General features: G+C 41.1%; 4 protein-coding genes across 7 annotated transcripts in view; 2 read left to right on the top strand and 2 right to left on the bottom strand.

Annotated features, from left to right (window-relative positions):
- Positions 1-32: 32 nt before the first annotated feature.
- Positions 33-3,637, bottom strand: LOC144056801 (uncharacterized). Of its 2 annotated transcripts, XM_077573873.1 has the most exons (7): positions 3,524-3,637; positions 3,304-3,420; positions 3,085-3,219; positions 2,250-2,316; positions 1,922-2,175; positions 1,746-1,850; positions 33-720 (listed from the first exon to the last, which is right to left on the bottom strand). In XM_077573873.1, the coding sequence occupies exons 1-7, from the start codon at positions 3,603-3,605 to the stop codon at positions 644-646; spliced, it is 837 nt and encodes a 278-aa protein (XP_077429999.1). In that variant the 5' UTR covers positions 3,606-3,637; the 3' UTR covers positions 33-643. The 2 variants fall into 2 exon arrangements, with proteins under 2 accessions (XP_077429999.1, XP_077430000.1); XM_077573874.1 differs by lacking the exon at positions 1,746-1,850.
- Positions 3,638-5,248: 1,611 nt separating this feature from the next.
- ddi2 (DNA-damage inducible protein 2) lies at positions 5,249-12,465 on the top strand. Of its 2 annotated transcripts, XM_077574359.1 has the most exons (11): positions 5,249-5,366; positions 5,527-5,700; positions 6,824-6,953; positions 7,169-7,525; positions 7,761-7,887; positions 7,996-8,123; positions 9,333-9,461; positions 9,552-9,655; positions 9,762-9,954; positions 10,673-10,721; positions 12,367-12,465. In XM_077574359.1, exons 2-10 carry the CDS (start codon positions 5,563-5,565, stop codon positions 10,681-10,683), a joined length of 1,317 nt encoding a protein of 438 aa, XP_077430485.1. In that variant the 5' UTR covers positions 5,249-5,366; positions 5,527-5,562; the 3' UTR covers positions 10,684-10,721; positions 12,367-12,465. The 2 variants fall into 2 exon arrangements, with proteins under 2 accessions (XP_077430485.1, XP_077430484.1); XM_077574358.1 differs by lacking the exons at positions 10,673-10,721; positions 12,367-12,465 and having other exon boundaries at positions 9,762-10,625.
- A 2,791-nt stretch (positions 12,466-15,256) lies between these two features.
- The window catches only part of LOC144057099 (rho guanine nucleotide exchange factor 5), a 73,433-nt gene continuing 66,186 nt past the window's right edge, over positions 15,257-22,503 (top strand). The window contains exons 1-12 of one of the 2 annotated variants that reach the window (XM_077574357.1): positions 15,257-15,608; positions 16,386-16,541; positions 16,606-16,670; positions 16,742-17,028; positions 17,613-17,773; positions 18,203-18,355; positions 18,442-18,571; positions 18,743-18,817; positions 18,896-18,988; positions 19,346-19,494; positions 19,576-19,740; positions 19,803-19,864. In XM_077574357.1, the coding sequence (XP_077430483.1) occupies positions 15,388-15,608; positions 16,386-16,541; positions 16,606-16,670; positions 16,742-17,028; positions 17,613-17,773; positions 18,203-18,355; positions 18,442-18,571; positions 18,743-18,817; positions 18,896-18,988; positions 19,346-19,494; positions 19,576-19,740; positions 19,803-19,848 (1,701 nt within the window). In that variant the 5' untranslated portion in view covers positions 15,257-15,387 and the 3' untranslated portion in view covers positions 19,849-19,864. Of the gene's footprint in view, positions 15,609-16,385; positions 16,542-16,605; positions 16,671-16,741; positions 17,029-17,612; positions 17,774-18,202; positions 18,356-18,441; positions 18,572-18,742; positions 18,818-18,895; positions 18,989-19,345; positions 19,495-19,575; positions 19,741-19,802; positions 20,162-22,503 lie in introns of those variants that run through there. The other variant, XM_077574356.1, reaches the window with a different exon arrangement.
- Positions 19,905-22,006, bottom strand: cplane2 (ciliogenesis and planar polarity effector 2). The gene is made up of 5 exons (XM_077574366.1): positions 21,615-22,006; positions 21,393-21,545; positions 21,096-21,220; positions 20,889-21,028; positions 19,905-20,766 (listed from the first exon to the last, which is right to left on the bottom strand). The coding sequence occupies exons 1-5, from the start codon at positions 21,724-21,726 to the stop codon at positions 20,550-20,552; spliced, it is 747 nt and encodes a 248-aa protein (XP_077430492.1). The 5' UTR covers positions 21,727-22,006; the 3' UTR covers positions 19,905-20,549.

Here is a 22,503-nt window from a genome sequence, read left to right as displayed (position 1 = left end):
ACTTCCCCCACACAAAGAATCCTTACACATGCTTTTGCACATCTTTATGGTTAGTTTATTTATGAACCAATTTTTTTGCATCGAAGATAATTGAATTTACTGTACACTCAAGTTTCAAGTTATGTTGAAAACAATGAAGCATCATAATTGAGTTTCCATCCAACGTTGCTCAGCCATTCAGTACCATGCATTTACTGTTACACATTTAACATTTAACATAAACGGCAATTACGTGAGCATCTGCAATGCACACACATCTCATATGCAACTCTTAAATTTCCAAGTCTTTCCCCAAGAGGACCAGGCAGGCTTGTCACAAATCTCCTCACATTTACTGTGCGAGGTTCCAAAGAAAACATGCATGAGATAACATTTTGCAAAGCGGAAAAAAACACATTTGACGTCATTGGGAGAATTCCCCGCCCGCACACGCTACACACAAAACTTGTGACAGTGTTTTCTATTCAAAAAAGAAACTCAACAAAATTTGGAGAACAACAGAAGAAGAACCTGCAGCTACTTTAATATCCATCCAGTAGCAGTTAAGTGAGGTAGGACACAACATGCAAACATCTCAGGCCAGTCTCACAATAATATTGAAAAGAAGATTATATGAACATGTGGTGTGATACTTTACAGGTGATTAAGGCTCCTTTGTATTCAGGTTGGAGCGAATGCCATCGCCACTTTCCTCAACGGGTCTGCGACACAGCGAATCCGCTGATAGAAACAAACAGAATCAGGAAATATTTTCAGCATGAATATCATTTTTATTTGGTTTGAAAGTTTCTGTAGCACTGCTAGCATAAATAAACGCCGCTAGCCAGAAAATGTGTTGTAGTTTGACTTCTTTGACCTTGTATAGATAGTATTCACATGACGTCATGTGCCCCACATTGTGTGCCATTCACGTGTCCATGGAATGTCGAAAGGAAACGGACAAAGAAGTGTCCGGAATTGCAAAGATAAATCAAAAGGATTTCCAACCGACAAAGTCTACCGAAGTGTATTGTGACTATTTTGATTAAGGTAAGTGTCATTGTAAGATGGTAAAAATGCTTTTACCAAAATTCGATTGTGATATATGTGAGCATCTAGCCGTGGCTAGCTCTGGCTAATAGGTGGTCAAGATGTTCCATTTTTAGATCTCTCCAAATACCCTCCTTAAGGTCTCTATTTTCCTTTCCCAAGCAGCCCAAAAGTTTAAATTGTTAAAGTGTACGAAAATAATTGATGAATATCAACAATGTTGTTGTTTTTGTTGTAACATGCTAGCGCTAGTAGCTAGCGCGGTCTGGGAATTATCCAACTTGGTTTAAAAATAACCCGAGATTCATCCATCCATCCATCTTTCACCTTGAATTCACAAATGACAAATGCGCATAGCAACCAATAAAAACCAAAGTACAGAAGATGCAACAATGTCCGTGTTTTGGCATCAAGCCATCCTACCTGAGAACATACGGGATGTTGGATTGTAGTCTAGTCCGGTCTGGGAAGTAAAATCGGCAAATGTTTGTAATCCAATCGATACCACTAATCAAACATTTGAGTGTTGAGCTAAATCTTCCGCATACGTCTTGCTTACACAAGTAACGCTAGAGGAAGCTGAGGGTGACATTCATCAATAACAAAAGAACATACTGTGTAAACACAACTGAGTCCGCTGGAAAGTTGAGGGGTCGAATCGCGATCCTGTGACGTCAGTGAATACTATCTATTGTCCAAGAAAGTGAATTACATACTTTGCGCCGCCGGCCATCTCCTCACACAAGTCGTACCGCGCATTTTGCAGGCCACCACACTGAGAACAACCAGTGCAACAATTGCAAAGATGACAAAGGCCATGCCTGAAGAACACATGTTATGTACAATCAAAACAATGGACGTCACAAATAACATCAATCCAAATGGAGCTTACCAATGTGGTGGCCGGTGGCGTTTGAAGGAGGGGCAGGTTGCACGTTGTCCCGAGATGGCACGTCATATATTGCGGTGGCTTTGGTGGTTGTCTCAAGCTGAGCGTCGTTATGACTTTGGTCCCACTCATGTTGGGGGGCTATGACAGACACGGTGTGGTTTGTTGTGGGGGAGCTGTGTGGGTGGTGATTTACTTCCTCGATGCAGATGACGTCAGAGGTGCTGCTCCCACTGACATTCACGCCAGATTTACACCTGATATGGATGCAGAGAGGGCCTTTTTTTAATAATGCTTTTGTTGTTTTTTGCAATGGACAACTGCGACGTACACTTTCCACTTAATACAAGGGCCGTTGGGCCTTTGGTTGAAGGAGCCATCCTCACATTTTGAGCATTCTGAAAGAAGAAGAAGTAGAAGATACAATAATACAACGCCTTACAAGGGATATTTTTTATGGGCATCCTAACATCAATTAAACCTAACTACGATGTGCACACTTAAATGCTTATCTGAATTATTTATTTCTACTAAATGTGCTGTTTCCACCTGCAAAGACACGCCCACTGTATACCGCCAATAACATCAATTGACGTCAACTACGTTTTCATCAAAATCAGATTGTTGACAAAAATGAATAAATAAATAAATAATATAGATATAGTAATTAATAGCACACAACACAATAAATTCCAAATTTCACAAACAACTACAAAAAAGTATCAATTTAATATATATTTGTTTACATAAATAAATGTTTAAATAAACTTGACTTGAAAAAAAAATAATTTGCCTTGCAATTTGGTGCCCCCTCCACTAGATGGCGCCCTAGTTGATCACCTAGTTTGCCTATGCCCAGGACCGGAGACCTGTTTGTTCACCTATCTTTGCCAGCGACGTATAGTGACAGGCAGAACAATTAAATACTAAAGCTGTGCTACTTGTTATGTAATTTAATAAATGCTTAATAAATAAAGCTAACTCACTACGTAAATTTGTGAGTAAACTGAGACAAGTGCATCATTATTTCAATATACTTTTTGTGGCATTTTTGTTTGATGTTTTTCCGTTCGATTTTTCTAATGTAAAATATGTTCCATGTTCAATAAAAGGCTAGGAATCACTGCTGTAGGCCACATTTGGTTGCGCTTTGCTTCCAACTTTACCTCCATAATGTAGCCCAAATCCAACACGGCATTCGCAAGTAGCAAAATCAGTTTCCGCCGGATCGAATCCTTTTCGGCACTCACATATCGTGTCCGCCACCTTTGTGCATTTCTCTGTCACCTTACTTCCCGACTCTAAGACAAAAACATGTTTGAAATTTGGAAACCACATACTTCAGTGAAACTCCATGTCAAGAAAGCACTCACAGCTTGGCATACCTTCATCACACTTTGTGCACGCTTTGCACTGTTTGGAGTAATTCTTTACAGGCTGGTGGTATCCTTCAGGACATGCCTCACAGTATGGAGTTGCGCCATGCATTTTAATCAGCGTGCCTTTAATTTGGATGAGAAGAAAAAGACAGCAATTATGGTAAGTAGATTCTTATATGGGTAACAAAAAGTAGCATTAGAAAGCTAGACTACATCAGAAATTTACCTTTAGGACAGAACGTATCCAAATCAGCATGGAATTTGTTAAAAGTCAGACTCAGGAGGAGCAGTTTGAGGAAAAGAACCATGTTTTGTATTTGGTTGATATCACAGAAAGAAGCCCTGCGAGAGGGAATGAACCTACTGGAAAATTATTTATGTGGGCCACATGTCTCTCACTTCATGAATATCACTTCCTGTGTGACAATGACACCCTGTTTTATCTGGGTTATGATGAGTGATAACGGAAATTGGTTGATTGAGAATTAATCCATTAATATGGCAAAAATATATACATATTTGTACTTATGCACGATTTATTATAATGCCGTCAACAGTTTTTGAATGAGAAAGATGTCACAATAATGAAACTTGGTTTTTTTTCCCTGTATCATAATACAATTAGCAATCCCTATATTTGTAACTATGTGTAAAATAATTTACTAAGTTTCACAAAATTAGAACAATAAACAACATTTTAATATAGTGCTGATTTTTTTCTAATTAAAATATATTTTTTGAAGTAACAATATAAGAAAGTACAGTAATACAATAAATGAAGCTACATAAAAAACAAACAAAATCGTCCTTATTTTTTTTTCCACATCTGTGATGGCGCCAACTCAGACAGGAAACAAAAAATACAACATTTTGTACAATGTATTCATGTTTTTAATGTCTGTTTTTCTGTCTGCGGCTTAACGGAAACTATGCCATCTTTTTTTGCTGGTAAGAACATGACATGGTATTTTGCATATGTGCCTATAAGGAAACCAAGCCACCACGCAATCTTAATTAATCTTTGCAAGGTAACCACAAAAGGCTGCATTTGAGAACACTGTGACAAGAATTTATGAATGTATGGAAAAAGAAATGCAGTCAATGATTGTTTTTAGCACATTGACCACAGATTGCATAACTAAAAAAATATTTCTTTGTTATAAGGAAATGAATAAATTCATAATGCATTAGATTTTTTTAAATTAACTTTTTAAAGGGGAAATTAAGTCTTGATTTCCTTGACAATAATGTGTTCTTTTCTTGTCCACCGATCTAAGCACGGCATTCTGATAAATATTGTGTTTGTGGAATAAGAATTAAGCAGCAAAATTCACTCGTTTTTTATCCATCTCCGGGTGGGCCATTTTGCCATGCACTTGCTGTCGACTGAAAGCGAGATCACAGTACCTGTAACAGGTCTCGGCCGTCACGGCTCACATGTTTGCTGGGTTTGGTTTTAACTTCTGGAACCTATCCCATCTGACAGTGTGCGAGATCTGGGGTTTAGCCTACCCTGCATGGGTTGGTTGGTTGCCAGTCAATCACATATAGACAAACAACCATTCACACTCACATTCACATCTATGGCCAATTTTGAAGTGGGTTTTGAGTCTTTAATCAACTTATAACATGCATGTTTTTGGAAGGATACACAAAATGAGTGAAAAATAAAAACAATATTATATGTTATTGTTATATATTTTATTTTTTAGCCAGCATGTCATTGTATTATTATAACATATTCATATACTTTAATAATAATAATAATCATCCAATTTTATTAATTATTTATCGGATCTCAAATACATGAATTTATATGTGTGTGTGTGTGTTAAACATATTTTCTATTTACGTAATGTAGTTTCATATTTTCATCTTATTACGTGATAATAATGTCGAATGTACCAGTGGAAGGTTGTAAATCAGCTTTTACGACTTGAACCTCCGTTATGCGACATGTCGTAAAAGCCAGCTGGGCGAGGTACGGCATCGCAGGGCGAATACAGTATAAGCACATTTCTTGATGTTGGAGTTTTTGAATGATTTACTGTCACATCATACGCCTACTAGTAAGTGCGCAACACACACTATATTGGGTTAAGATCCACGCGTTCCATTTGACGGTTTCGTGGCGTTAACTACGCCGAAATAGTGACTCAAATCCAACATGAGCATGCGGCGTTCTCCTATGCGAATCAAGGAAATGCAGTAAGTGCCTTTATGTTGCAGCGGTTTGCCGACCGATTCTGCTTCCAAAATTAAGCGATGCTGGTCACCGTTTTCTGCGCGCCGAGGGATCGCCCAGAAACCACGTTCGCCCTCGATGTGTCCCCCGAGCTGGAGCTGAGAGACTTTGTGGCACTTTGTGAACTCGAATCGGGAATCCCGGCGGGGGAAATTCAGGTAAGGACACCCGGCGGCGAGCTTTTACGCTCCATTCGCCGAGTTAGCCTAGCTTGTGGCTAGTTAGCCCAGCCCAGCCCAGCCCAGCCCTTTGCTAGCATGAATCATACTTTTTCTTACGTTTTGAGAACCAAGCAGGGAAATTCGCCAACCACAGTCAGTTCGTTATTAAGCGTTAGTAACAATCCGTACTCAGTTTGTGTCAGTTGCATGTGTAGAGTAATTCACGTTGTTGAAACGTTTTCATGGGATTTCACGTCAGAATAACGCAGGTCTGTTTGCGAAGGCTAATGGCTAAACAAACAACAAAATCACGGTGTGGCGTAAGAAACAGAGGTGGGCCAAGTGGCTCCAAATTTTACTATTGAGTACTGTCACAAACAACCTAGTGAAGCTAACGGGTTTTAAAGAAAACGTTGCATAGAGCATTGTTACAAAGTAAAAATGACTCAAGATAAAGTAAAAAATATGTAAGAATAGTAATGTGCAAATTCAGACATTACCCAACAATCTATATGCAAAGGTGTCACAATGAATTGATTAATTCCAAAAACGATGAATTGAACACCATGTTTATTGGTGTGGTTGTACAGTTTGTTTACAGCGATGTAGAACAGGATTGCATCATACCAAGAGCGGTTTTTATATTGTGGTTGCCTCTTTTTTTAACTAGAGTCACATATACAGCCGCCGCACAACCACATTAACTCTTTGACTGCCAAAAACGTTAAATAACGTTTAGTAAAATCCTATGGAGGAGTGCCAAAGACGTTAAAATACGTTTTTTTTTCCCAAAACAAGAGATGAAACTTAACCATTTTCTATTGTTGATTACTGAAAAACGGAATAAGGTAGAAACAAACTTTTTTTTCTGATGAAAGATGAGAGTCCAATCTTTCATTTGGTAGTATGTGTGTTTCCATAGTCCAAACACATAATTTTCTGTGAACCTTGAAAGATCAGTCAAAAATGCTTAAATCGGCTGGCGCCCACGGCATCCCTTTTCTGATAACGTCTGGCAGTCAAAGAGTTAATAAATATTTTCCATACAACTCATTAAGATATTTCACACGGTCATAATGTTGTGTGTTTACAGTCTTTTTTTTCCTTTTTTTTTTTTAAGATCTCCTATGTAGAGCAGATCCTAAAGGACCCCACTCGTGCCTTAGGGACTTACGGTGTGAAGGATGGAGACGTGGTGGTCCTCAGACAAGCCGACAGAAGGCCGCCACCCACTCAGCCAGCCTTCCCAGGTGAGAACATGTCATGTAATCTGTGAGAGAAAAGGTGGAGACCACAAGAGCAAATTTAAAGCAAGAATGAATGTATTATCAGGAAAGCCTGGTGGGCCGCTTGGCTGGAAGAAAAGTTGATAAACTGAGGACACCTGGCCTGTATTTGTATTATTGTATTCTGTTTAGTAATCAAGCCTTTATTGTTGTCATATTCGCTCATCTTCACCCTGTAGGTCTGCCCCATATCGACTTTCGCTCCATCACAGTCCCTGGCGCCTCCACTTCAACCGCTCCCCGCAGTAATATCAGGCCGCCGCAACAAGAGGCCGCACCGCCGCCTCCACAGCAGCAACAACAACAACAGCAGCAGCAGCAGCAGCAGCAGCAGCAGCCGTCACCTCCTCAGCAACAGCCACAGAGCAGCGCGCAACCCTCCACCTTTAACCCGCCAGCCTTGCGCGGCTCCTCCTCTCAGGGGCTTGACGACCCCGCCTTACTCCAGCAGATGCTCCTGTCCAATCCACACGAGCTGTCCCTCCTGAAAGAGCGAAACCCGCCGCTCGCCGAGGCCTTGCTGAGCGGAGATCTAGGTGGGTAGCCATGCTAACGTACACGAAACCCTTGAATATAGTGCCAGTGGGTACAAGTTATCCCCAAGGACAACACGAGTAGCGTATGGGTCGCCAGAGCTTTAATTGTAGTACTGTGATATTTTGGCTCATCGGTGTCAGAATGTAATATCAGCCCATGCTTAGTTTACTCTGCAAGGTTCTACTGTGTATGTCATCAGCTGACGTTGGGTTAAACGTCTCGTTTTGTCTTCAGAACGTTTCACCAAAGTGCTGCTGGAGCAGCAGCAGGATCGAGCCAAGCGGGAGCAAGAGCGAATCCGACTGCTGACTGCGGATCCTTTCGATTTGGAAGCGCAGGCAAAGATCGAGGAGGATATCAGGTTTTTTTCTACCCATTGTCAATGTCAAGTAAACAAATACGAATGAGCGGAAGCAGTTTGCCGGGTGTTTTCATTCTCGCTTAATGCTTGAACGTGTGCACGTTGCAGGCAGCACAACGTAGAAGAAAATATGACCATTGCAATGGAGGAGGCCCCAGAAAGCTTCGGGCAGGTGGTTATGCTCTACATTAACTGCAAAGTCAACGGGCACCCTGTGAAAGCGTTTGTCGACTCAGGTAAAGAACAGCAAATTAATATTACAATTAATAAGTATTTAGAGATAGAATAGGACAACAGCTACATAGTAAGAATACTCTCAAGGTTATTTGTGTTTATTTGCACCACAGAGTACTATGTTTTGAGCGCTACACAATAATAATCTTATTTTTGAAAATCAATTGAGCTATTCTAAGGCACTCTTATGTATTTTTTTTATTTGTTAAATTGATTTAATTACATAAGTAGACGCAAAGAGAGGAATAAATATGATACTTACTGACCATTAAACTGAAAATATTTACCTTTAACTCATCAGAAATACTGCCATTATATTTTACACACGCCATTACTGTGAAGGGATTCAATTTATACCCTGATATGAATTTCAAGCCATACCGCCAAGCCCTCAAAAATATGGGGAACATATATTAACGTATAATGTTACATTTATGTACAAATAACATGTGCATTAGTACAATTTAGAAAATGTGTTGGTTAAGAATGTATTTTTACATACCGGCACACTACATATAATTATATATTTATGTATGACGGCAAGCTTGCTATATTGAAACGTTTTAACTCATTTGCTCCCCAAAACGTATAAATACGTTCTTTTTTGAAATATTACCATGCTCCAAAAGACGTATTTATATGTTTTTTATGCTTTAGCATCTTACAGAAGGCTTTGATGCCGCCTCTGAACTGAAAAGAATGCTTGAAGCAATAGTAGTTATTACAAAAACGGCCAGCAGGTGGCAGCAGAGTATAAGCGATCAACCAGGGCCATCTTGCAACAAGCTGTTACCCTCACTTATTCACAAACAGATTTGTGAATAATGATGAAGGCTATTTTCTAATGCTAATTGCTGCACAATGGAAACAGATAGAAATGTGTGTGTTTTTTGTCCTGATGAAAGAAGAGACTCACATTTTTCTTTTGGTAGGTAGGTAGGTTCCATGTTTTTTTTTTTATAGCAATAGTACACAATAGTTTGTGGGCCTTGCAAAATCAGTCAAAATCCAGTAAAACAGCCGGGAGCGAAGGGGGTTGCTTCAGTGAAAATGGCTCGGAGTGAATGAGTTAAAAACCTTGAATAAGGACTGCCTCCCTCACACAATCTCTTGGGTAATTTAAAATTGCAAAATCTGTCATAAAAATTGCAATTCAATCTTTTCCCAAAATGAAAACGAATCCAACAAAGGGGGGGTGTCTTGTCTCTCAGGTGCCCAAATGACCATCATGAGCCAAGCCTGTGCAGAGCGCTGCAACATCATGCGATTGGTAGATCGGCGCTGGGCGGGCATCGCCAAGGGAGTGGGCACGCAGAAGATCATCGGCAGGGTTCATTTGGGTGGGTGTTTTTGTGTGGAGTCCATCAATCAGAAGGACGGTTGCGTTGTGTGCTGCTGACGGGATCTGTCTCTTGTGTTTGTCCGTGCAGCTCAGGTCCAGATTGAAGGGGACTTTCTTCCCTGTTCTTTCTCCATCTTGGAGGACCAGCCGATGGACATGCTGCTCGGCTTGGATATGCTCAAGAGACACCAGGTACGACCCATCTGTCTTCCCGCTCTCTCACTTTTAGAATGCAAAATCTAACCCTGAAGTCTGCTGAACGCAACTTCCTTTTTTTTTTTTTTTTTTGGTCTTGTAGTGTGCTATCGACCTGAAGAAAAGCGTGCTTGTCATCGGCACAACTGGCACAGAGACTCGCTTCCTGTCCGAGGCCGAGCTGCCCGATTGCGCCCGGCTGGCCTACGGGCCTGAGGGACGCGAGGAAAGCCGGCCCGAAGAGATAGCAGATAGGGAGCTCGCCGAGGCGCTTCAGCGGTCCATACATGAAAGCGGTATGTATGGTCTACGCTACCTTTTGACTTGGTTTCATTCTTTTCAGCATTTTTTCCCACCCTCTCTGTTGGAACGACAATTGCATGGGCCACATAAATGTTGGGCGGGGGGGGTATTTAGTATCAGGGCAATTGAAGCAAATCCCAGAAGTGGAAAAATAAACTAAACCAAGACTTGGTTTGAATTATTATCATTTTGGGATGGGATTTTTGTTAAAACAAACAAAACTGAAAAAAAACCAAAAGTTTTATTTAAAGTCCTTATCACCCAGCCCAAATGGACAGATTTATGGATCAATAGATGGGTAGATAGGTAAGTAGATAGGAGGGTTTATGTGGATAGGTAGATTGGTAGACTTCAGTTGTCCATAACCTAAACGTGAGGAAATCAAACACCTTTCATTATTACTGAAAAGAAACGGATCCACATGGGGCTTATTAGCCATTTTGTTGTGTGTACATGCTTGAACTAATGACTAAAATGACTGCTTTGTCAACATCACTTAATCAAACCACAAGTATATGTTATTTTCATTATTAACACCAGATTTGTAGTTTTATCGTACAGTAACAGCGATGAGGTTAAAAAAAAAAAAGACACCCGTGCGAAAAGAAAAAGTGTAATTTGGTTGCTGCACGTCCTGTCACTGTGTGCCACTGCTAACTTTCTCCGTCCCTCTGCATGATGTGTGCGGTGTGCACCTTAATCCCTGAACAGGACAGCACTGATGCAAATGGAGACAGCTGGAGAGGGGCCAAACAATCAGGTACTGCCAAATGTAGCTTGCCTTTGAGGATTGCTAAAGAGAAGCTCGGGAGACTAACTTGAATTAAAGTGAATGTGCAAACAGACAGTGGAATCTCTCAGGTCAAACCCAATTGCGATTTTGAAAATGTTCAACCCATTTCAACATTTGATAGCACTTAGTCCTCATTTGGCTCAAAAGTGAAATATTGGTCGCCAGTCAACACGAGGCTGCCTTTTGCTCCTCCCCCTCTCTTAATACTCCTGATTTACTGCGAGCTACAAGACATGTGCTGATGTTTCGCCTTTGTGGTGGTTGAAGATTTGCCATGAAATGAAATGAGTCAAAGATAAAGCAAAACACTATCTATGATGACATTATGCAGAACATCACTTAAAACCTCACTTAAAATGGGATTTTTGATTGATTTCCGCATTTGCCTTCAGAGCTTCCACTGTATGTATGACACATGCACAGTCCATCTGGACACTATCCAGACAATATGACAATGTGAAAACCTTTATTTGTTTATTAAACATAAAAAAACTAAGCAATTTAAATTTGTATTCAGAACCTTACAGAATGCTGTAACATTTTCCAGATTTTGTTCTGTTGCTTATTTCAAATATGAAATTGAATATACTGTATATTTTAATTAGGGGTGTCAGGTGATTAAAATGTTTAATTGTAATTAATCGCATGACTTCAATAGTTAATTCACGATTAATCACAAATTTTATGTCCTAAATGTACAGTAAAATGTACAATAAAAAATGGAAGTTTTCATACGCTTGTTAACATAAAAGTGGAAATATCATAAACTCATAGAAATATGGCTGCATCATTTAGTCATTGATACAGCAATTTCATAATGATTCATAAAAAAAATGTACTTTACTGTAAGAAACGTAAAAAAAAAACGAGTGCGATCTTGATTTGTGTTGAGGTCATTTTTCTGCCACTAGATGGCATAATTGCATTTGTAAGACGGTGTCAGCTCAGTGCATTTTTCTTTTCATATTTATGTATTTTATCTTTAAGATGAAGTAATTTGTGAAATTCTGCACATTTTTAAAATTGTAAAATACAACTTGACCCCAGTCTCCACAAATATATACATTATTACTCAATTTATTACTGCTAAATTTTGATGCATTTTGATGCGTTGTGACTGGAATTCCCCCAGTACAGGCTTTCCATTTCATTAATCACGTGATGAAAAAATTTGTGGCGTTAAAGGAACTTTAAATTATCACACTAATTTTGACACCCCTAATTTGAATTAAATATTATTAGTAGTAATTTATAATATTATTTACATTATTTGATTAATTTCATTATAATATTTCCTCCCTCAAAAACTACCCACAATTCTTGGCAAAGACTGTGGGCACTGTCTATGTACAGGTGGTTTGATTCAATTTTTGAATTTTTTAATAAATTTGCAAAATATTGCGCACCCCCCCCCCCCCCCCCCCAAAAAAAAAAAAAATCACACGTTGTGTGTAGTATTTTGAATGGGGGATTTTTTTTTTTGTCCGTTGTAATAATGCTAACATACCAAAATGTGGAAAAAGTGAAGTGCTGGGACTCCTTGAAAGCTTCCAATGAGGCGCCACCTTCTCACGGTATTTGGTTGTGTCATCTGTTCTCTCTACAAAAAAAGACACTGCAGACGGACAGACTACCTCACCGCAGCCGCCGCCATTGTCACTACCCACAGCCTCAGACCAAATGTCCTCAAGCGACCATCCCCAGAACCCCGACCTGGATTGCTCAGAGTCCACCCAGATCCCTGTGGAGCGGGCCTCAGAACCGGACCAACTTGGCCTCCAGAAGCCTCATCTGCCTACAGAGCAGGATCAACTCCAGACTCCCCCTCCGGAAGATCACACTGTCTCTGTAGAAGAAGCCCTGGGACCCGGTCAATCAGCTGAAGCCCTTCCATGTCCAGAGGGTGGCGAGAAGGAGACTTCAGAACCATCCAATGTAGAGAACAGGTCCACCCTCCCCTACCCAGAACTGGCACACAGTCAACCCATGGACCATGAGGCGACTGGGCCTGAAACAACGGATCCGTGCCAGTCGGACTCTGTCGAAATGGACTCCTCATGCAGAGATCAGCCCAAGGGCTCTGACACCATCCCGTCTCTGGCCGCTGCTCTCCTGGAGCTCCACGAACTGCTGCTCTCCAACAACTGTGGTGCCCCCCGGCCCTCATCGCATCCCCAGGAAGAGGTTCCAACCCGAGCCACAGGAGAACCAAGCGATGCCAAAGCCAAACCAACTGCTGCTTGTGATGGGCCCTCCGAGAGAGGAGGGGCAGACCCTTCGGAGGGGCCTCTGGAGCCTCCAGATGGATCCAGAGACCCCAGCATTGATCATCCCGAGTCAGTAAGTCGTCCAGAGCCCCCAGATAAAGCCAGAGACCCCAGCATTTATAATCCCGAATCGGCAAATCCTCCACAGCCTCCATCTGAACACAAAGACACTAGCATTTATAATCCCGAGTCGGCAAGTCCTCCCGATCCTGACGGGGACTTCAGGGAACCCCCCGAGGGGCAGCAGGGGAGCAGGGATGTACACGGACGAGCACCGGACACAAGCGCCCTGGACAGTCTTGTCTCCGGCACCGCCGCCGGTCCACCTCCTGTACCCTTTACAGAACAATTTCCGGCCGAACACATCCAGAGAATCCAGGCTGCAGGTTTTTCTGCCCACGATGCTGCAGAGGCTTTAGAGCAGGCGCACGGGGTTGTGGAGCTGGCCCTGTTGGCGCTCCTGGCCCGCAGCATCACCGTGCCCACCTGAGACTTCAAGCCCGCCCCCACCAACGTCTCGTCTCCTTTTATTACAACTTTTGGTTTTTTGATCCAGATGTCCCGTGACCCTCTTTGCAGGGAATGTGTCTTAACAGGGATATGCTGTCACACAGTACTGGTAATCCTTTCTCTTGACATAGCGGATATGTGCGGTATTTGCATGCCGACGTCTTGGGCGACCACCCATCTCAATGGTTTTAAGGTGGTTTATACTAGACAGTAAATGGATTTTTTTTTGTCTTTGTCATTCAGCATCGCATACATCAGTTTTTGTAGAATCATTCATTCGAACATTTACCCTTTATCCTCAAGCGGGGTACACATACTGAATTGGGACATCTTGATTTATTTTATTTTATTATTATTGTGAGGGAAAATAATTGACAAGTGCGTCCTTACAGCTCTTATAGTGTGTGGTGTACTCAAGATAGCCAACACTGCGCACCATCGACAATCGCGAGTCTCTTCCACCAAACCACGTGTCTGTCTTAAGTACCGGGATAGACCCGTGAGCGGCAGCTCGGTACTGCAGGACAACCAAACTGACTAAAATACAAAGAAGAAGAGCAACGGAAGAGGAAGAAATTGATTGATTGGCTCTCATTCCGATAGCTGTAAATTTGACGCAATCACAGAGACCATGACTTAGGCTAGCTCGACTCAGTGTTGACCCCATACATAAGAAGTTGCGATCATAAATACTAAAAATATTTAATATTTAGGATTGTTGGTGCTTGTTGTTGAGTTCTTTAAGAAGACCAGGGAGGAAAAATCACTCAACTCAGTCCACACAAGATAATATTTCAGAGACGTACCATAATCGAGCCTGGCTGACTGATCGTAATACTCAAATTTGTCCTGATTATCGGTAGGTTTTTGCCCTGCTTTATGAATATTGACCCCAACAGTATTGCGAGCTGATCGAGTGGACACAACTGGAAACAGGGCAGGATAATCTCTTTGAGCCTTCTGATAATCAGGCCTTTGCAAGGGATAGAACATTTTGAATTTGGCCTGATTATCTGTTAGTGTGATCGTCAACCCTGACCATTTTCAAGAAGAATTAGCAGGGGAAATTGCTTTTTAAGAGACATATAATAATCGGGCTGATTTTGATTGAAAAATGGGGAAAATACTCCAATTTGGCTGTGTAAACCCTGCTTCAGGTGATTTCTACAATAGTTTGATTTTTTTTTTTCTCTCATGGTTATCCAGCAGTGACACGTACTGTCTCATTTATTGTTCAACAATGAAATATTTAACTTGCTGTTTGTTATTTTCTTGAATGTTTGTGTAGCAAAATTACTGTTGGAAGAATATCTGTATAATCTCTAAAGAATTGCCACAATACAGCCAATTAAACAAGTTTACAAATCTGTATCAAAAATAAGAGCAAGAAAACATTGGACACAAAAATCCTATTTTAGGGCTTGCCATTTGTATGTCAAATCAAGACGGGTGCACGTAGATTTTTGGTGTTTGTTTTTTTTCTTTCTGTCTGGCAATGTGGCTTAAAATTTAACGGTCATCACATGGCTTTATCTGGGTCATCTGGAAGACAATGTTTTTTTTTTCTCGATGATTTATTTACGTTTATCTTGTATTATATTTTAAATGGCAAAATAAAACCAGGATTAGTGTTTGTATACTGTGTGGAATGATAATTGTATTTGTTTTTAAGACTTGACAGCTTGAAACAGGTAAAATCCCAAATGTAGATGAATTAGATTACGTTAAAATCTCAATGTACTTGTCTGAGGTTTTTTTTTAATTTTATTTTTTAACCGACATTAGCGCACCTGCTGTGCGTTTTGTAATTGACTTGGACATTTAATCAGAAGGACGACGGTCGCCCTGAAGACAAAATGGCTGACTTTGACAGCGCCGATGAAGCCACCACCACCACCAACAGCAGCAGTAGGAACAGCCTTGGTAGAGACGTCTTCGCACAACTGCTCGCCTTCTTTGAAGACCCTAGTCCAGGGAGAGGGAGTCAACTTAAGTTTCTGTTTCCTACTATGACTACCACAACTGAGCAGCCTTTAAACACTGAGGAGCCAGCAAGTGACCAGAGCCAGAATCAAAAGTAAGTAACTATTTGAGCATACTTTGTACAAAAAAAGTGGTTCCTCCATAACTCCAATAATGAGGTTTTTCCGTTCTGAGCATTGATCAGGTTACATCAATGTACAGCTTCAGTCAAGTGGGGAGAAAAAAAAGCAATAAACGGTCGCATGTCAAGGTAACGTTGTTGGCTCTCTGAAACAACCACCTTTTGTATTGTGAGGTAGCCACTTCCGCCCCACTGTTGCGTAACAAATTGGCAGTGTATAAAGCGCTCCCCACCATGAGAACTTTTTGTGCAGTCCCTTAATAGTGCCAGGCTTATTTTAGCATCTGGATCTGTTTGTAATAAGCTCGACCTACAGACCAGCTCCATGGAAAAGTCAAAAGATAAGCAAAGCTGCAATGTGCACTTGAATGGCCAGCCAAGTTGTTAACGGGATATTTGTGTGGCAACATGTCTTTCGAAAATATTGGTCAAGAAATGCTGCATCCAAAGGGTGAAAAATTGAATGGCAGTATGGCTAAATTAGCCAGCTAGGTACATAAAAATTAAACAACGATTAGGATGAAATCAATTTCCCACAAATTTATAATAATAATTAATAATATTAATAATTAATAATATATATATATATTATATATTTAATATATATTTTATATATATTTATATATTTAATATATATATATATATATATATATATATATATATATATATATATATATATATTATATATTTAATATATATATATTAATTTGTGGGAAATTGATTTCATCCTAATCGGTCTTCTGCTTCTAGTCCTCCTTTACTAGACATCTCATCAGTCTTCAGATCAGTTGCCGCAATGGGAATGTGGAATTTGGGGAAAATGAATAAGTTGTTTTGGACTCCCGGGCAAGAGGAAGACGGATCACCTTCGTTCCCTCCAGTGGATCAGGATACCACAGAGGAAGAGTAGGTGTTATATAAGATTGTAGTAAATGCATTTGGTATGGTTTCTCAACTAATCGCCTTTCAGACCTGTAAAGGAGGAGGAAGAGCCAGAGCTCAGTGTGTCCTTCCAGTCGAAGTACATTCACAAATGTAAGTGTAAAATATTGTATATTTCAAATGACTTGTATTCTGCTTTTATTTATTTATTTTCCAATGTGCAGTCCCCCTCTACCAGGACTACTGTGTCGAGGTGGTCAGAGACGACCTCCAGAGACTCAACACAAAGACCTCCCTGTCAGAGTTGATCGCCCCCCAGTACCTGCAGAATCTCCAATCTCGTCTCGTCCCCCAAGAATCTCCTCGGCAGAGCCCGCCCAGGTTAACTTCGCCCACTCCTGATCGCCAGGTGATCCGCGTGGCACCGTGCACCCTGTGGCAAGACCTGGACGAGGTGAAGGCGACCGGTCTGCTCGACAGTCTGACGGTCCAACAGATTCGACTTCAGGAGGTGCAATGTGGGATTGAATTTGTGGGTGATGGTATAATGTTCTAGTGGTCAGCACATCTGTGGTTCAGGGTTCGAATCACTACTCCGGCCTCACTGTGTAGTGTTTGTTCATCCCCTACTCAATCATGGATGATGACTCTAAATTGTCCGTAAGTGTGAACGGTCATCTAAAAGTGCCTTGACATTTTCATTTATATTGGGGGTGTCAGGCAATAAAAACTTTAATGGTAATTAATCGCATGACTTCAATAGTTAACTCATGATTAATCACAAATTTTATATCTGTTCGAAATGTAAAAGTTTTCATGCTCTTGTTAACAAGTGGGGGGAACATTTTAAATAGAAATATGGCTCCATATTTTAGTCATTGATACAGTAATTTCATAAAATTGAGTTAAAGGAAAAAAATATATATTGCACATTTAACCAATGGTAAAATCAAGATAAAAATGAATGTTTTATTAAAATGGCTGAATTGATGCAGCAAATATTAGAGGACTCTTGAAAAATGTAATTCCACACGAGACAGAGTTGGTTAGTTGTACCACAAAATGTCCAATGTAATTTTGTTTTTCTTTCCGTAGTCCATGTTTGAGTTGATCGGCTCCGAGGCGTCTTACTTGAGGAGCCTGGGTGTCGCTGTGGATCACTTCTGCTCATCCAAGGCCCTCAAGAGCACCTTGTCCCAAATGGAACATCATACTTTGTTCTCTAACGTCCGTCATGTGAAGGCCACTAGTGAGAAGTAAGAGCAACTTTACTGTGCCCCCTTCTTGTATGCGGAGGTGCCAAATCCAGGTCCAGAAAGTCGAAACCCTGCCACCGTTTGGCTTTAGCCCCAGGTGCTAGCTGGCTAGCTAGCTGGCTAGCTAGCTCCCCGGGTGCTTGTTTAACTGCTAGGGAGCTAGCTAGCCTGACACAGTTGGGCTTTAGCCCCAGGTGGTAGCTAGCTAGCTTCCAAGCTAGCTCCCGGGGTGCTTGTTTAACTGCTAGGGAGTTAGCTAGCTAGCATAAAGGGGCTAAAGCCAAACTGTGGTAGAGTTTTCACTTTCTGGACCTGGATATGCCATCTCTGCTTCTGTTTGGAATGATTCTGTTTTTTATCGTGCTTGTCCTTGTTGGTGTGAGCTGTAGTCTATCCACGCTGCCCTTTTCAAAGATCTGCTTATTCTAGGTTTCTCATGGAACTGGAAAGCTGCCTTGGTGAGAGCGTGTTCATAACCCAGCTGGGGTACATTGTACTTGAGCACTGCCCCTCCTTTCGCGCCCGCTACGTGCCCTACATCACCAACATGATGTACCAGGAGGCGCTCATCAAGCGGCTGATGTGAGTCTACCTCGTGGTGTCACTCATGTTTGCCTGCTGCTTCCATTTAGCCTCATCCTCATTCATCGCTCTTCTTTCATCTCAAGGCGGCAGAACCGTGACTTTGTGTCATGTCTCAAGCAGCTGGAGGCCGAGCCGGTGTGCCAGAGGCAAAGTCTGAAGTCCTTCCTCGTTCTTCCTTTTCAAAGGATCACTCGCATTAAACTCATTCTGGAGGTCATTTTGTGTTTATTAGTGATCATGATGTTAATATGGGGGAGGAGTACACTAATTATAAACTGATGTATGCCTTACAAATTGTGTCCATTGAAACAATTAAAAAAAAGATTTATGACATTGTGCAGGTGTATCTAACAAATCTGGGTGTCCATTTTGTCTTTCCCTCAGAATATCCTGAAACTGTCTGAAGTGGATTCAGATGCTGTGTCATATCTTCAAAAAGCAAAAGAGGCAATACATCAGGTACAGTCGCTTTAATGATATGCGATTAAATGAAAAGAAATTAGAAAATGTCATGCTTGATGTTTTTGTTCGGACCAGATCGTTGCGGAGTGCAACGAGGGGGTCAAAAAAATGAAAGTGATCGAGCAACTGGTCTCCTTAGAGATGCTGCTGGATTTTGGCAAACTGAAGGTTGGACTTTAATTTTTTTTTGTAAGACTTTTTGAATGATGCAAAAGCAGAACCCAATTTGTTCCAGAAGTATAGTATAACATTTTTTTTTTTATTATTATTTAAATATACACACCACCCCAAATACATTTGAATTTTTTAATTTTTTTTAAATGTACACATTCAACGTTCATAAAGATTTAGAGAAAACAAAAATATATTTTTTTAGCTTTAGTACAGGAATGGGCAACTGGCAGACCACACTCGGATAACATGCGACCCCAACAGGATAAAAACCAAATTCCCCAAGAATGGCTTAATAACAAGAGATTGGTTAATTCTGAAGAAATATCCCGTCTATCTCTGACCATCTTTCAGGCGATTCCTCTGGTCATAAGCGGACGGTGTTTAGTGCACCAGGGTCCCTTGAGCCTGCTGACTGTAGAGAGCGGCCCAAATGCCAGAATGCCCCTCACCAGCATCCACCTTCACCTCTTCAATGACTTGTTGATCCTCTCCTCAAAAAAGTACTTCACTTATAGCGTGGCATCGTCGTACTTGCTTCCCACTGCATTCAAAAGATCATTTAATCTCCATTTTCATTCCAGGGAGCAGCACTTCCTAGTGGAGGACCACGCAAAATTCCCCACACACGTGCACGTCGCACCCCTGAAGACAGAAGCTCTCGGGCTACCGCCAGAGTCCTTCCTGTTGCATCTCTCTCGCAATTGCACCGGACACGCGACCGCCATGATACTGATTGCGCACAGCAGGTACAAGAGGGGAGGGTGGCGGGGGTACAGTAATCCCCTAAAAATGTTTATGAATTGCCTAGGTCAGACAAGGAGCAGTGGATGAGGGTGCTGAAGTGCGGTGACTAAAGGGTATTTTTGTTTTTTGTTTTTTTGGGGGGGGGGGCACTTTTTTAAAAAAAAAATTTATTCACATACACTTTGGTGGCAATCTAACACGCTAAACACAAAGTTCAAGACGATCATCACAACTGAAATTCACTTTGAAAATGAAATCACTGACCTTTTTGATGGAACACTAAGGGATGGATGGGTTCTCTTTGGCAGAACAGTGGCACCCCTTTTTTTTTTTTTTTTTATATAAATCTGATTTTTAATGTATTTAAATGTTCATTCAAATTTGCTGGTGATAAATAAAAATGGTATTTTCTCGTCAATACAACATGAAGAAATTCATTTTAATTGTGAAAGGTGCATTTGTATTTAATACATTACAGTATCTGCAAAAATGTAGTGCCTTGAGAATGCATTTAATTTGCAAGGCTAGAAACTTTAAACATGGCAGTCTAATATTTTTACTTAAAAAACAAAATGATGCCATAAATAAAATTTTAAGGTCCATTGTGCTGCTCTATCGTGTGGCCACCTGGGGGCAGTGTCGGACAGACTGATAGAAGTCGAGTGGCTTGTCTTTTGGGGCACCATGTACAATGCATTCAGATTTTTCAATGCCTTAACGTCAGTGCTTTTCTTCAAAACCAATTGGTATTTTGTAAGGGGAAAAATAAGTTGTACTGTCCCAAAGTCGTTATAATTTCGTTTTCTATGCATCAACTTGGACTCGCCGTCCACAGCTGCGTCTGTTGTCCGGCCATGACGCAGTCCTGATGCCACAGACTCTCTGCCAGGCTGTTGAAAAGTGGTGCGGCGGCATCCAGCCCATCTCCCTCTTCCACGCCACCCGTGCGCAACACCGGTAACTGCCACGTCTCCTGGAAGCCCCTCACGTCCTTCTCTGAGACGTCGCAGTGCATAAACAGGTCATATCTGAGCAGAACATCAAGGGTAATTTTTGTTTTTAATTTTGACCTTGCGCAAGTGTGCACGTCCTATTAACCAATCACATTCAAACGTATGTAGTAAATGGATCAACTTGTATGAAAGGATACTTTGTGCCAACCACCAAAGTCACAACTGGGTCCCCAGATGATTCTTTCCACTTTGTTATTTGATTAGCGAGATCATCAAAAGATGTTCTGTCAGTGAAGGAGAAGAGGAAGAGAACGGCATCTACCTTCTCCTTACAAGACTGTAAGGAAAAGAATGATTAACTTATTACATTTCTTAACAAATAATGCAAGAGGGGTCATGCATACCGGGAGCAGATGGTCGAATCGTCGCAAGGCATTTTCTCCGCAGTCCCACAGGTGGAAACGAAAGAAGAGCACTCTGCCACTTTCTTTCAGCTTGACTGGCCAGTAAACCACTGTCGTCTCAATGCCTTGGACACAAACAGGCAAGCACAACAGGTTCAAAGTATTACTGGTGCTGAACTGGACCCAATCCCAGCTGACTTTATGCGAAAATGTAGTCTTCAGTGGACATGATATGCTTTTGGAATGTGGTCAGTTTTGCATAAAATATCTCAAGTCACAACAATTGCAGGATCCTACCTGTGGTCTCGTAGTGCATGCTGGGTATTTTCCGGCCTGCCAGGCGTGCCGCGAGAGCACTTTTGCCCACCCCACTCTTGCCAGAAAGGAAGACCTTATAGTGGACCGTGTCCACGGGGACATGTGGAGGCATCACCGGAGACTCCAACAGACCTGTTCGCACAAATGATACATCTGAATTCATTCGCTGACCAAGTAACAAGATTCCTCTGTAAGATATACCGAAGAGCTTGCGTTTCTTCTTGTGTAGTATCTTGCTGAAGTATTCTTTGCTGTCTTTGCATCGATGCCAGTTGGCTACGACGACAGAGCCGCGTTTGGGAGCTTCAGTCATTTTGTTAAAAACAGTGTGCTACCGTTGCCGTTTTATTGCGCCTCTCGTCTCTGCTAGTAGGACTAGCCTAGCCGACTTTCCTTATCTTAGCTTAGCTATTTTCTGACGACTGTGCGAAACTAACTGTAATAGCACTTATCAGTAAACGATTTAGATTTAATTCGAAATCTATTTATATCGCTACATTGTGATAAAATAACCCAAATCCTGTCGCTAAACGGGATTTGAGCCGAGTTTGATGTCTGCATGTCGCCTGGCAACCATTTGTAAACGTCACTTCCGCCTGGGAAACGCTAACGCTGCGTTCAATTGCCTCTCAAAAATAGAGCAAGACGTCTTGAATGAAGTTTCGTCAAGTTGAGTTTCAGATGTCATCACGTCAAAAATACTAACTACTATGGTACGATCAGTTTTTTTCGCGTCATGTTTAAAATGAACAGTTTTTGTATCTGATTGTTTCAAATGTGTGTATTAGTTTACAGGCTAAAGTTACCCAGCAACTTTGCGCTTTTTGTTCAAGCTAGCAAACGTGCTGCTTTGACGCCTTACATAAAGTATTACACATTAAGTTTAATTTAAAAAATGAATAAATAAATAACCCTTGTGTGCTCAGGGTTACATAAAAACTAAAATAGTTTAGATAAATGTAATAGAAACTGAAAAGAGCCCTTCACAAGTAGTTTATTGCTCATATCTGCTACCTGGTATGCGAAAAACATGTTGCCTTTTAAACTAGTACAGACAAATTGGTAATGAATAGCACTGAAATAGAAAATA

Source organism: Vanacampus margaritifer, chromosome 8 (genome assembly GCF_051991255.1).
Source record: "Vanacampus margaritifer isolate UIUO_Vmar chromosome 8, RoL_Vmar_1.0, whole genome shotgun sequence".
Lineage (NCBI taxonomy): Eukaryota > Metazoa > Chordata > Actinopteri > Syngnathiformes > Syngnathidae > Vanacampus > Vanacampus margaritifer.
This window is presented reverse-complemented; position numbering and strand designations above follow the sequence as displayed.

Excerpts from the sequence above, each read along its gene's own strand:
- cplane2 (XM_077574366.1), bottom strand. The coding sequence starts at position 21,726 with ATGACTGAAGCTCCCAAACGCGGCTCTGTCGTCGTAGCCAACTGGCAT. Across the intron at positions 21,546-21,614 it reads GAAGAAACGCAAGCTCTTCG|GTCTGTTGGAGTCTCCGGTG; the intron begins GTATATCTTACA and ends TTGTGCGAACAG. Across the intron at positions 21,029-21,095 it reads GATTCGACCATCTGCTCCCG|TCTTGTAAGGAGAAGGTAGA; the intron begins GTATGCATGACC and ends TTTTCCTTACAG.
- ddi2 (XM_077574358.1), top strand. The coding sequence starts at position 5,563 with ATGCTGGTCACCGTTTTCTGCGCGCCGAGGGATCGCCCAGAAACCACG. Across the intron at positions 8,124-9,332 it reads GAAAGCGTTTGTCGACTCAG|GTGCCCAAATGACCATCATG; the intron begins GTAAAGAACAGC and ends CTTGTCTCTCAG. Across the intron at positions 9,656-9,761 it reads ATATGCTCAAGAGACACCAG|TGTGCTATCGACCTGAAGAA; the intron begins GTACGACCCATC and ends TTGGTCTTGTAG.
- LOC144056801 (XM_077573873.1), bottom strand. The coding sequence starts at position 3,605 with ATGGTTCTTTTCCTCAAACTGCTCCTCCTGAGTCTGACTTTTAACAAA. Across the intron at positions 3,220-3,303 it reads GTGCACAAAGTGTGATGAAG|AGTCGGGAAGTAAGGTGACA; the intron begins GTATGCCAAGCT and ends TTTTTGTCTTAG. Across the intron at positions 2,176-2,249 it reads CCTTGTATTAAGTGGAAAGT|GTGTAAATCTGGCGTGAATG; the intron begins GTACGTCGCAGT and ends CATCCATATCAG.